Source organism: Heloderma suspectum, chromosome 1 (genome assembly GCF_057233095.1).
Source record: "Heloderma suspectum isolate Gila_16-S chromosome 1, 16-S_ref, whole genome shotgun sequence".
In the NCBI taxonomy this organism is placed as follows: Eukaryota; Metazoa; Chordata; class Lepidosauria; order Squamata; family Helodermatidae; genus Heloderma; species Heloderma suspectum.
Window position 1 is genome coordinate 180,435,996 of NC_139458.1, and position 13,260 is coordinate 180,449,255.

The 13,260-nt window shown below is 42.8% G+C and overlaps 1 protein-coding gene across 2 annotated transcripts in view; it reads right to left on the minus strand.

Annotated features, from left to right (window-relative positions):
• Positions 1-13,260, minus strand: part of DPP4 (dipeptidyl peptidase 4) — an 80,964-nt gene that overhangs the window by 25,171 nt on the left and 42,533 nt on the right. For both annotated transcript variants that reach the window (XM_084811714.1, XM_084811706.1), the window contains exons 16-18: positions 12,065-12,186; positions 9,703-9,750; positions 4,652-4,750 (exon numbers count right to left, since the gene is read on the minus strand). In XM_084811714.1, the coding sequence (XP_084667840.1) occupies positions 4,652-4,750; positions 9,703-9,750; positions 12,065-12,186 (269 nt within the window). The remainder of the gene's footprint in view (positions 1-4,651; positions 4,751-9,702; positions 9,751-12,064; positions 12,187-13,260) is intronic.

A 13,260-nucleotide genomic window follows, 5' to 3' on the forward strand; every position in this document is an offset into this window, starting at 1 on the left:
GCTGTTTTAATAGCACAACAATCCAACTTTAGAAGATGGTTTATTAGTTCCAGATCTTTTTGGAGCCAAATAACCAGGTAAATACCTCTGGATGTGCCCTGGAGGTTAACGATGTCATGAAAAGGACCCACAAACTTCTGTGAGTGAACAATCTCAACAGCAGGATAAAAACTCCATGTGAAGGAGCCCTACATTTCACTTCAGGTAGAGGGAGATTGCTCTGTGGAAATAGGGGTCTGTCATCCATTTGATGACTATCAGCAACCAAGCTGCGTGGGGTGCTACTTTTAAATGTGCACCTACACAGCTGTGAATAACTGCAGAGTGTTTCCTTAATTTTCAGCAAAGAACTTCACCTATATAGCTGCACAGCTGTGCACAACTGCTGTAATGTCTGTGGTGTAACAAATCAAAGACAGACTTAAATCAGTTTTTATCCCACCCCCATTCCTTCTTCAAAGAAAATAAAGTTTGGAATGTCTGTTCAAGCTTTCCCAATTGCGCCCTTCCCTCTTTCACTCCCCTGTCTAAAAGAAAAACTAGTAGGAAGCTGACAGTGCAAACACAGGCATGTCTACTCAGAAGTAGGTCCCACTGACATCAACAGTGCTTACTCCAAGGTAAGGGGGTGTAAGGAAGGGAAGAGGAAAGGGGTGTGCTTGAAACATGGCAATTGGGGTATCATACCAGAGGGAGGCATTGGCTTTCCTGTTGGTTTGGAAGGTGCTTTGGGAATGCTTTTTAGTAGAGGAGGAGAGGGGCGCATATAGTGGACACTGAAGGAAAGCAGGGGAAACTGTCCATGATAAGAGCCAGGAATAGTTTCTGCTGGTCTCAAGATGCACAAAGGAGAACAAGGCATCTGAAAAGGCAAAGTATCTTAGAATCTTTGAGAGAAGGAAGAGAAGGAAAAGAACAGGAGAAGATCTGGGAGGGGAATTGCAGGGGTGGGGGAGTATCCAGGGAGGTTTTCCCATGTCTGTCAATAAGACCACCATCAGAGACTGGAGTAAAACCTCCCACAAAATAACTGTACAGTTAACCATCTGTGCAAGTGTGGAGGTATGCATGTGTTTACTTGAGAGAGAAAAAACGGTTTTCCCAGAAATGCCCCACATGACCTTGCACACACCTCCCACTTCTCCCTATTATTGCAACATGATAAACTGGTATCTGGCACCAATATAGTCTTATAAAAACGTGCATACTGTGCAGTGTTCATTAACATGTGTCTGCAGAGTAGCAAATGCATTTGAAACGATGCTTTGGAAACAAAAGGGGCTCTAGTGTAGTCTCCGCCAGTCTATAAGTTCCCAATTTCTTTTGAAAATGCCCCATACAGTTGTCTGTATTTAAAATGTAGAAGGATAATCAGAAACTTCAATACTACTTTAGCACCTTTGTGACTTCAAAGTAAAGCAATGACAGTTATGACTTTTGGTGGTTTAATAACAATCACACACCCCCCCTTCCACCACCACCAGTGGAGGTTTCCTTGAATGATCAGAATGCTCCTTCCAGCAGAAGGGGGGGGGGAAGCAACTTTCACCATTCCTCCCTCCTTTCACAGCCTCCAGCACCACCTCCCCCACTGTTCTGGAGGATCCCCCAACCATCCAGATGAGATCTGCAGAAGAGGAGGGACATACGCAACTGCAGGGGGAGCAGTGAATTGTCTAATGTTGCCTCTTCCCCCACTCAGCCAGCAAAAAAGCTCTGCTGGATCAAAAGCCTCCCACAGATCGAAGAAGCCCTTCCTTCCTCCGAAGGCTTTTACAGGACCTAACCCACTGAAACAATAACTGAAATCGTAATATTGAATGCAATACAAGACAAGACGTCTTCACTTGTACTGCATTCTAAAACAGAAACACCTGTTAAGATTTTAATTATTTGGTAAGTTCTGGGGAAGCACTGTGATGAAATATCCTGACAAAATTTATATTTTGCTTTCATACTTCCAAGAGCTCTAACAATGGTCGAATTGATCCAAAGTACAATCTCATACCAATACTGGGAGAGCTGTAAACACAGAGATGCACCAACCTCACCATTCGACTCATTTCCATTGCCACACTGAGCATGTATGGCACTGCCTCTTATGTAGAACAGGATTGCCCTCTCTATAGTAAACATTCTGTATTTGCATTCCAGCCCCAGTGTATACTTGGTTTGCAGCATCCATTGAAGTGAATGGACTAAAAACAGGGCTGGTCTGACTTCAGTTTTATGAGATCTACTTTTTAATTTTTTAAAAATTAAATTCATCCCTGTAGTCTACCAGTGGGATTTACATTGACAAAGCAACATGATTTCTTAACATTTAGGGCATAACTAAACTGTGTTAAGTGATCTTTAGTATGTATTCTCGCTTAAGAACAAAAGAAGAGCCTTGCTGGATCAAATCTGGGAGTGGGTGTTGCCGAAAGATGTCATGTGCAGATTAGCAGAATACTAGTATGATGACAAGTGTTGTTCAGTCAGAAGTGACAAGGAAAAGCATGACTGGGCATGTAACATGAGAAAAAGCCCCAAGATATACTTAGTTAATAGAATGTCCAGGAGGCCATTTCAGATTTCAGTGGGGGTTGTGGGAATATTCTCAGCAAGATGTAAGCAAGATGAAATTGAAAACTGTATACTTTAACAGAATGTGGGATGGTTACTTTTTTATACACCTTGTAATATTTATAGCAATACAATTAACACAGGTCAAACAGCCCCTCTTAAAAAAAAAAAAAAGCAAAAAGAGAGTGAAACAAAAATAATCATTTGGAATGTAAAACAGGAATATAGGTGCTCCTGAGAAGTAATGAAACATGATAGAAACATGAAGGAAAGCAGCACCCCCTCTCTGAATAGAAGCCCTGCTTTGCTGATAACCACAGTGTTAGTACTGGGAGGTTGTTGCAATTAGAAAATATACTAAGCTTAAATGTGCAGCCCTGTCTAGTGAAACAAAGGAATTTGTCTTACCCATTAGCTCCTACCCTGGAGAAGCAGAGCAGTAAGAGAAAGAAGGATTAGATAAAGATGAGCATACAAGTGACAAGTAGGAGGCCATGTTTACATTTCAGTTTTTTCTTCTAAGTTTACATATTTTGACCTAGTAAAAATAGCACTTCAGAAAGAGGCACAACTATAAAGGAACATACAGGAAGCTATATGTGTGCGAATGTAACTGATAGAACAGAAACAGAGACTGCAGAAAAGAAGTATGTTAGAATACATAAAACTAGTTTCCCTTCAGAATTTTGCTAGACAATGAGTTTGAGTGCTGGATTCTATACATGTTTCCTCCAGGTTCAAAGGGATATTCCCATGTGTCCCATTGAATGTACACAGCATACATAGGATTCCAAGCTCATCACAGAAACAATTCGACAGAACTGGATGGAGCTACTTCTATTAAACAATAGTCCAGGTTCACAAATACCTACATAGTAATGTATCAGCTGAGTAACAGAAAAGGGAGGACAGGAACAAATAGAGCAGTTGCTACTTACATGCATTAAACCCCTAGTTTACCCTGCCACCCCTTGGTCAGCCACTATGTTATCACTAAAAATTAGGATGGTCACATAGGGATCACCAAAAGAAGACAAAAGAGGACACAGATTTGCATATGCCAATTTATATTTATAGATGCATAAGTTTGTAGGTCACAACTTAAAGGGTTTGCCTTTAATAGGTGTAGTCAGAGCAAATTATGTACACACCATGGGAAGGGCCGCAGCTCAGTGGTAGAGCACATGCTTTGCATGCAGACGGTCTCAGGTTCGATCCCTGGCAGCTCCAGGTAGGGCTGGAAAAATCCTTCCTGAAACCCTGGGACAGCTGCTGCCAGTCAGTGTCAACAATACTGGGCCAGAGGGACCAATGGTTTGACTTGGCGTAAGGCAGCTTCCTATGTTCCAATGTTCCTATTAATCGGGCAAATGGTAAACTGCATATCGGCAGCAACAACAAAATATCCCAAAACTACCTAAAGAACTTTGATCTTTCAAGAATAGTGTCAACTTTTGACCAAAAGTTGGTTATCCATTGTAGCGTAAACTGGAAGTCTGCATGTGGTTTGTGTGGGGAAATAACAAAGCAAATAAATATCCATAAGACAGAGACAGTCATTCTTTTGCACTGTGTCAGCTGTGCTAGCCTTGCTAGTTCAAGCAGCAGACTGGAAACTAACAGGAATCAGCATGGCGATGACCAGCAGAATTCCCATGTGGCCTACTGCAAGAGTCAGACATGCTGAATCAGCATACCTGATATATCCTGAAAAAGCCTCCAACTGGAAGCAGGCTACTACATAGGAATCTCTATATACACAGAAAAAAATACCACTGGTTTCAACTATCTATGCTTGGCAACTTGCTCAGAGCTCATTCTATCACCACTGAGTAAAAGATGGCTACCTCAAATTGCCAAGGATCACAGCACCCAGCATGCTGCAAGCCACATGAGGGAATGTCAATTCACCTTCTCTTAGGAGGCAGTGTTGAGCATTAAATGTAAGATAAGTCCTTTTCTGTCAAAGAGGATTCGATACATACAAAAATTACGAATTCACAAGGATGTATGTTCCCTGGAAATGCTAATGTTTAAGCTTGTTTCATTCTGTTAAAAACTTACAATTTGTTTTGAAACTTACTTTGGCCATGCAATGAAATGCTTTCTAGAGTTTTGGAGGGCATCTGGATATCCTTCAGCAAATTATCGAGAACTGTATTGTTTTCCAGGGTTTTAACAACTGCAAAACACAAAATAAAAACAGATAATATGGCAGTTGAGGTTACTTACAGTTAGAGAGTCCTTTCTACAGTGCAGGTCAAAACACAAAGCCCTGGTTCACACATAAAGACGACCCAGAGTATGGTTGTGTATGGGTTGAGTATGGGTTGTTGTTGAGTCATGAGTTGTTGTTATGTGTGAACCCTGCACTATGGTTTAACTGTGGGTTGTTAACCATGAATTACCCAGAGTTCACAACTCAACCACAAACCATGGGTTCTCTTCCTGGGTCGTTTGTGGTTAACAATCCATAGTTAAACCATAGCATAGGGATTGCACATAACAATAACCCACGATTCAACAACAACCCAGATTCAGTGACAAACCATACTCAATCCATACCCTGGGTTGTTGTTACGTGTGAACCAGGCTTGTTTGACTAGTGTGAGAGTACAGTAGCATGAGAGTACTAAGATGTCAACTCATCACAGGCAGAATAGACATATTAGCAGGTATTAATTCAATACAGCAATACCTGCTTTAACTACTAATTGCAAACTAAAACAAAAAATGGGAGCGGGATAAAGGAAATATGAAATTGGATCTCATTCACAGGTACCCACAGTAGTGTGGAAGCTGTTTTCTAATCAGACACATCTTTTCCATTCAATTGTCACCCATCTAGGAGAGAAAGAGGGCAACCATCAGGTAAAAAAGACACACATGAGGTCAAGAGAGTTGGGATGTTTAAAAACTATTGGGCCCCCAAACGTACCCACAGAACTTACTTCTCTTACATTAGCACTTCCCTATTATAGATTTGCTTTAAGATAAATCATGCTTAAAGTCAGGTTCTACAACTCCCAGATCTGGTTCGCTGTCATGCCAAGCCATGACAGGTTGTTATCATGGGTGGTTGCAGGATGGCTTAAAATGATGTCCAGAACTGGAACAGTTTTTCCATCATGGGTGCTTTTTTGCAAAAAAATTACCCGGAAAACCCATGGCTTATAGTAAGGTTGTTTAGGATGGCTTGTTCTCAGAGTGGCTTTTTGTGACATCTGAACCCAGCAGGGCAACTTTATCATGGGTTGTTGGGAATGACTAGAGAGTTGCCCAGCAAGAGCAGCATAAACCCTTGCTGCTCCTCACAATCTTGCTAGTGCCACTGCCATTCTCCCTCTTTACTGCTCAGTGCCCTCCGTCTCAGGATGGATTTTTAATTCTTTTTTTTTCATAGAAATCTTGAAGAAAAGACACCAGAGAGTGTCCTGAACACATTCAGAACTTTTTAAAAAATGTTTGGCCCTTCGCAAGTGCACAGGAGTGAACATCCACTGCTAGGAAATTTGAGCAAATTTCCCCTGAGTTTTACTGCTCTGCCTGGAAATGTGTGCAATTTCCCCTCCATTTTCCTGCTCTGCCATGACATTCGCACAATTTCCCCATTCATTTTACTGTTTTGCTATGACATTTGCTAAGTTTGGCGATCCTGCTCTCTGCTCTGTGACCGATATGTATATCTGACAGCTAACAATGGAGACCAGTGGAGGGAAGCGACAAGCGCAAAGGGGTGGGGGGATCCAAAAGTGGCTGGTGGCTGAAGGACAGAAGGTGCTTTAGGGGTGGGTAGAACTTGGTACTTCAGTAGAACTTGGTACTTGGTTCAGCATCAGGGAAGGCTTGAGGGCCAGGGAGTGGGGGAGGTTGCTGTGGTCTACAGCAATTCCATCTCCCTCTGCAGGCTCCCTGTCCATTTAAACTACTGGTCTGGAGTGTTGTACCTTGTATTGGGCCAGCGGGACAAATTGGGGATTCTGTGGGTGTACTGCTCACCCTGCTGCTCGACAGATTCCCTATCTGACCTGATGGAGGTAGTCTTGGGTGTGTTGTTGAGATCCGCCACACTGTTGGTTCTGGGAGATGTCAACATTCATGCTAAGGGCACTTTGTCTGGGGCGGCTCAGGATTTCATGGTCTCTATGACAACCATGGGACTGTCCCAGCATGTCATTGATCCAACTTCTAGACTTGGTTCTCTCAACTGGACATGGAGATGATCTGAAGGTAGGGGACTTTGCTTCAGCACCTTTGTCATGGTGAGATCATTGCCTGCTGAGGTATGGCAGCTTTTCCCCTCTGCAAGGGTAGGGGTCCTATCAAGGTGCTCCTCCCGTGGAGGCTAATGGATCTGGATGGTTTCCAGAGAAGGGAGGTTTCTGGCTGATATGGTGGGCTCTCATGTCAAAACCCTTGTTGATCTGTGGAATGCAGAAATGACCCAGGCCATTGACATGATTGTTCCTCAGCACCCTCTCCTGAGTAGAGCTCATACTGCTCTGTTGTATACTCCAGAACTGAGAGCCATGAAACAAAATACAAGATAGCTTGAGTACAGATGGAGAAGAACTCCTAGTGGATGTAATCGAACCCTGGTGTGTGCTTATGGTAAAGTATACTCAGGGGCAGTGAGGGCAGCAAAGAAACAACATTTTTCTGCCTCCATTCAGTCTTCCATATGCTGCCCAGCATAGCTTTCCAGGATTGGCCATGGCCCTAAGGACTCTGAGGCTCAGTGTAATTCATTTGCTAGGCATTTCCAGGATAAAATCTTTTGCATCTGCTGGGGCTTAGACTCCAATGTTACAGCAGGTGAATCTGGTGAGGTGTCCAGAGCACAGCCTTGTCCAGTTTTCTTGGATGGGTTTCAGTTGGCACAGCTCAAGGATGTTGACAGGTTCATGTGACCACTTCTGTATTAGATCCTTTCCCCTCTTGGTTCATAAATACTGGCAGGGAAGGAACAGCTGGATGGGCCAAGGAGGTGATTAATGCTTCCTTGAGAGAGGGAGTGGTCCCAGGCTGCCTCAAAGTGGCAGTAGTGAGACCATTCCTGAAGAAACCCTCCATGGACCTGGAAAAATCTTAATAATTTTAGGTCAGTGGCAAATGTTCCTTTCCTGGACAAGGTTCTTGAGTAGGTGGTTGCCAACCAGCTCCAGACACTGTGGATTATCTAGATCCATTTCAATCAGGGTTCAGGCTGAGTTTTGGCACAGAAACAGCCTTGGTCGCTCTGTATGATGACCTATGACGGGAGAGAGACAGGGCTAGTATGACCTTGTTGATTCTCCGTGATCTCACAGCAGCTTTTGATACCATCATCCATGGTATCCTTCTGGGACGACTGTTTGAGTTGGGAGTTGGAGGAACTGCATTGTGGTGGTCTCACTCCTACTTGAATGGTCAGCTCCAGACGTTGGTACTTGGGGAATATTGCTCAGCCCCGTGGATTCTCCAGTATGGCGTTCTGCAGGGGTCTGTTTGGTCCCCCATGTTATTCAACGTCTACATGAAACCACTGAGTGCGGTCATCTGGAGTTCTGGAGTGCACTGTCATCAGTACGGTGTTGACACACAGCTCTATTTCTCCTTTTCATCTTCTCCAGGTGAGGCTGTGGATGTTCTAAATCAGTGCCTGGCTGTGACAATGGACTGGATGAAGGCTAATAAATGGAAACTCAATTCAGACAAGACTGAGATGCTGTTAGTAGGTGGTTCTCCTGACCGGATAGAAGGTGCTCAACCTGTTCTGGATGGGGCTGCTCTCTCCCGAAGGAGTAGGTCTGTAGCTTGGGGGTCCTTCTGGAGCTGTCTTTGTCACTTGAGGCTCAAGTAGCCTCAGTGGCACGGACTACCTTCTACCAACTTCAGTTGGTGCCCAGCTACACCCCTATCTGGACAGGGATACCCTGGCTTCAGCTGTCTAAACTCTGATAACCTCCAGGTTAGATAATTGCAATGCCCTCTATGTGGGGCTGCCTTTGAAGATGGTTCAGAAGCTGCAGCTTATGCAAAATGTGGCAGCCAGACTGATAACAGGGACAAGATGGTCCAAATATCTAACACCAATTCTGGCCTGCTTGCACTGGCTGCCTGTATGTTTCCAAGCCTGATTCAAGGTGCTAGTTCTGACCTATAAGCCTTACATGGCTCAGGACCACAACACCTGATGAAATGCCTCTCTGGGCATGAACTGACCCATATGGTACCCTCTGCACCCAAGGCCCTCCTCTAGGTGCCTCCTCTGAGGGATGCTCCAAGGGCAGCAACAAGGGAGAGGGCCTTCTCAGTGGTGCCCCCCCATTTATGGAATGATCTCCTGGATGAGGCCCACCTGACGCCAACATTGTCATCTTTTTGGCATCAAGTTAAAACTGCCCCCTTCTCTCAGACATTTGGCAGCATATAAAGAGTTTTTTTATCAGGTCCTGGATTGTCACTGGCTGATTGTTTTAAATTGTTTTAGATATACGTTCTTGTTGTGTGTGCTCAATGAGCCCAATTTGGTAATAACCCCAACTTGTCAGATTTGCTTCACACATGAGGACAGAATAAATAATACGTATCATTTACTTGTAAAGAGACCAAGCCCCTGACTGCCAATTGCTAAGGGGGTACAGACTCGAGACAAGACTGTGAGGAAAATCCTCTTTCAGCACCCATGCATAGAAGAGTTACTCACATGCACTACACTAAAAAGGGATGTACCATTCTTCCTGTTTCCTTACCCAGGAACATGACAGCACCTAGCCCACGGCTTCTAAACTATTCAGCATACAAGTAATTCAAAACAAAGTTTCTGATATTCAGATAATATTGCTAGATTAGGTTTACATCTCTAATGTTGCAGTCCTAAACACAGTTACTTGAGAATAAATAAATTCAACTCCATGGGGCTTACTTCCAAGTAAACATGCATAGGATTAGACCATTGGAGTGCAATCCTACACATGTTTATTCATAAGTAAGACCCATTATATTCAAAGGAGCTTACTCCAAGATAAGTATGCATAGGATTACAGACTGGCTGATTTTAAGGACAGAGAATTTAGAAACTCTAAATGGTAAATATCCACGAAGAGCTATGTATCTTCAGATTTCTAAAACAAGAAAATAAAGTAAAAGTACCTCTATCTGTACTGCTGTTGCGCAAGGTGAAATAGGGCAGGCCAGGTCCTGTTATTAACAGAGTGTAAAAAATACAAGTGATTTTCTTTATTTTTAATTAAGGCATACAGAAAAACCCCTTAACAGGTTCACCCAACTTTAGCTGAACCCATTGCCAGGAACTCAGGTAGGGGCCAGGCTGGAGAATAAGATATGGGTTGAAGGGAAACCTTGGATAGTACCCGAAATTAGTCCTACACAATGATGTAAGAATTTTGTTAAATCCGTTTCATCTGTGTTTCATGCATTGTCAGGCATCTTTTTTTACATCGTCCACTCACTGATGGAATTGGATTTTTTTTTTTAGGGATGTACGATAATTTTGTTCCATGTGCATGAGTGTGCATTAGCTCTAAGGCAAGTGCACACATTAGTGCAAATGCAAATTTGCAAAACTCCCCTCCCCCCATGTTAAAAAACTGGTCTGCAAGTCTGCAAAATCCATGCGCCTCGGGAAAAGATGGTCCACCGTAGAATCTGCAGGTCAGATGCACAGAAATCCAAATTTACTTCATTCCATTGTGGATTTCTCCAGCATTCCTAGTCCTATGTAGAGTAGACTCGCTGAAATGAATGGGACTTAAATTAGTCGCAACTTACTTAAATCTCATCCATTTCAATGTATCTATTCTATACAAGACTAACATTGGCTATTACCCTTGTCTTGAACTCTATCCAGGATTCACTGCCTAACATTTCAAGGCTTCTGTTTCCCTCCATCCGTCTCGCACATGGATGCCTCAATGTCTGACCTTCTATTCATTCTAGGTAACAGAAGTAGCAACAGCACTTCCCTGAACAGCCTCTTTTATGGCTCACCATTATTTACATCACAAACAGAAAGCTTTAAAAGATGGTGCACACACTGCTATGTTTAATCCAGCAATTGTAATAATAGTACGGATAAAGCTCGTACAATACAATGTGGGTTGAGCCCTGATAACAATGGATATCTCCAAGGAATTACAAATTAGTTTTGTTCTTCTAATTAGTTGTATGTTGGCCCATATGCTAGGAATATTACATACATGTATTTATTGATTTATTTGATTTGTACCCTACCTTTCTACCAAGAAAATAGCAGTCAGGGCATCTTATAATAATAATTACAATAATAATTACAAAAATAAAAACTTGATTAAAACAATAATAAAACAAATATATTAAAAGCAGAATTAAAAACACACAACAACAACAACAACAACAACAACAGAATAAAAAGAGCCCAACCAAACAGACCCACTTAGTAACATAATGACCTGGTTCGCATGATCACCGCACCTTAAACAAGCCATGGTATAGTTGGCAGCGCATGACAGGTGCCATTTGCCTAATTACCCGCCTGGGCACAGCTTGTCATGTTGTACAAACCTGGGAGACATGACTTATTTTGAAGGGGAAACAATCCTCAAATAACCCATGACAGTGGGGCTCAGGCGACACAAGCTACACCTGGCTGGGTAGTTAGGCAAATGGCACTCGGCATGCGCCAGTACGCACCACAGTGATCATGTGAACCAGCCCAGTATTTACTTATTATGCTATTTAGTAACATGCCCAAATGTCAACCCCTTCATGGATCACTGCCTTGCTGTGGCGAAGGGGCTTGCGTAACTCAGTGAAGCCATAAGCTATGCCATGCAGGGCCACCCAAGATGGACTGGTCATGGTGGAGAGTTCTGACAAAATGTGGTCCACTGGAGAAGGAAATGGCAACCCACTCCAGTATTCTTGCCAAGAAAACCCCATGGAACATATCACAAGGCTAAAAGATATGACGCCGGAAGATCAGCCCCTCAGGTCGGAAGGTGTCAATGAATATGAACTTGAACACGCTCTGGGAGACAGCGGAGGACAGGAAGGTCTGGCGTGTTATGGTCCATGGGGTCACGAAGAGTTGAACACGACTTAACGACTGAACAACAACAACAACAACAACCAAATGTCAAATGAAGTTAACACTGTTTATGATTTTGTCAGTCATAACCACGATCCAGAGAGCTCCTTTAATCACATGGAAAGGTTTGGGAGCATGCACAAGGGGCTGTCCTTACCACAGCAGCTCCTCTTGCTCTACCAGACCTTGTGTCAGGAGATTTAGGTTTGAACCAGGGATTTGGTCATCTGGGGCTGGGATCTAATAAGCCATTCATGATTTGTAGGCTATGGAACCCTCTTCAAACAAAAGGAATTAGGGATATGCACCAGCAACATCTGTGACTGCCAGGCAGTATGAAGTCTCTGGATTGGCTAAGCCTAATATAATTATTAGAGTCCTAAATATCAAGTCACATTTCTATCAGATAGGGTTGGCTGTACTCACCATAACAATTCAGCTTATAGAAACTTGCATCTGTGCTGAAGGCTACTGAATAATACATACACCTTTCTTTGTCTAGATTACAGCTAATGCAAGTTATTTTCCAGCCAGGTTTCAATTCCACTCTGCATAAATGATAAAAAGAGAAAGGCAAAATAACATTTCATAGATATTTCATTAAAGCACAATTTTTATCAATTCAAATAAAATTGTCTTGGATTGACTCTACTTCATATCAGCATTGTTACACTAGTACAAACCCATTTTTATCCTGTCCTGTTTTTCAGTGGGATAACTAGTGCACCAAAAGTGTTCCATTATAATCTCCAAATCTTTCTCAGCACTGCCATAGCAGTCATCTTCCATTTACATTTTTACATGCTTTTCTTTCACCCATTTGTAAGATTTTTACTCTATTTTACTATATAGTTTTCAGCTCAGTACTTGTAATTTAGGAAGAACATTTGTAATTTAATATCTGTCATGCACAGTGTTCATAATTTCTCCAAGTTGTGTCATCTGTATTGAAAAATATATACGTCGTAAGCAGCACAACAACAAATCATGAGATATATTGACTGTCTTTCCTGTTGAATATCACTCCTTTGTTATGTTGAATATATGGTTTTTTAAATAGTCATGCATCCATGTGGAGCACTTCATTCTAGGACACATTTATCTAGCTATAAACATTGCTCCGTTCCTTATACTCCTTATACGCAGCAAACCATGAAGCAAAAATGGCCATGCACTTTGTTGTTGTTGTTCAGTCGTTCAGTCGTGTCCGACTCTTCGTGACCCCATGGACCATAGCACACCAGGCCTTCCTGTCCTGCGCTCTCTCCCGGAGCGTGCTCAAGTTCATATTCATTGCATCAGTGATGCTATCTAGCCATCTCATCCTCTGCCGTCCCCTTCTCCTTTTGCCTTCAGTCTTTCCCAGCATCAGGGTCTTTTCCAGAGAGTTTTCTCTTCGCATTAGGTGGCCAAAATATTGGAGCTTCAGCTTCAGTATCTGTCCTTCCAATGAGCACTCAGGGTTGATTTCCTTTAGGATGGACTGATTTGACCTCCTTGCAGTCCAGGGGACTCGTAAGAGTCTTCTCCAGCACCACAGTTCGAAAGCATCCATTCTTCGGCGCTCAGCCTTCCTTATAGTCCAGCTCTCACAGCCATACATTACTACTGGGAAAACCATA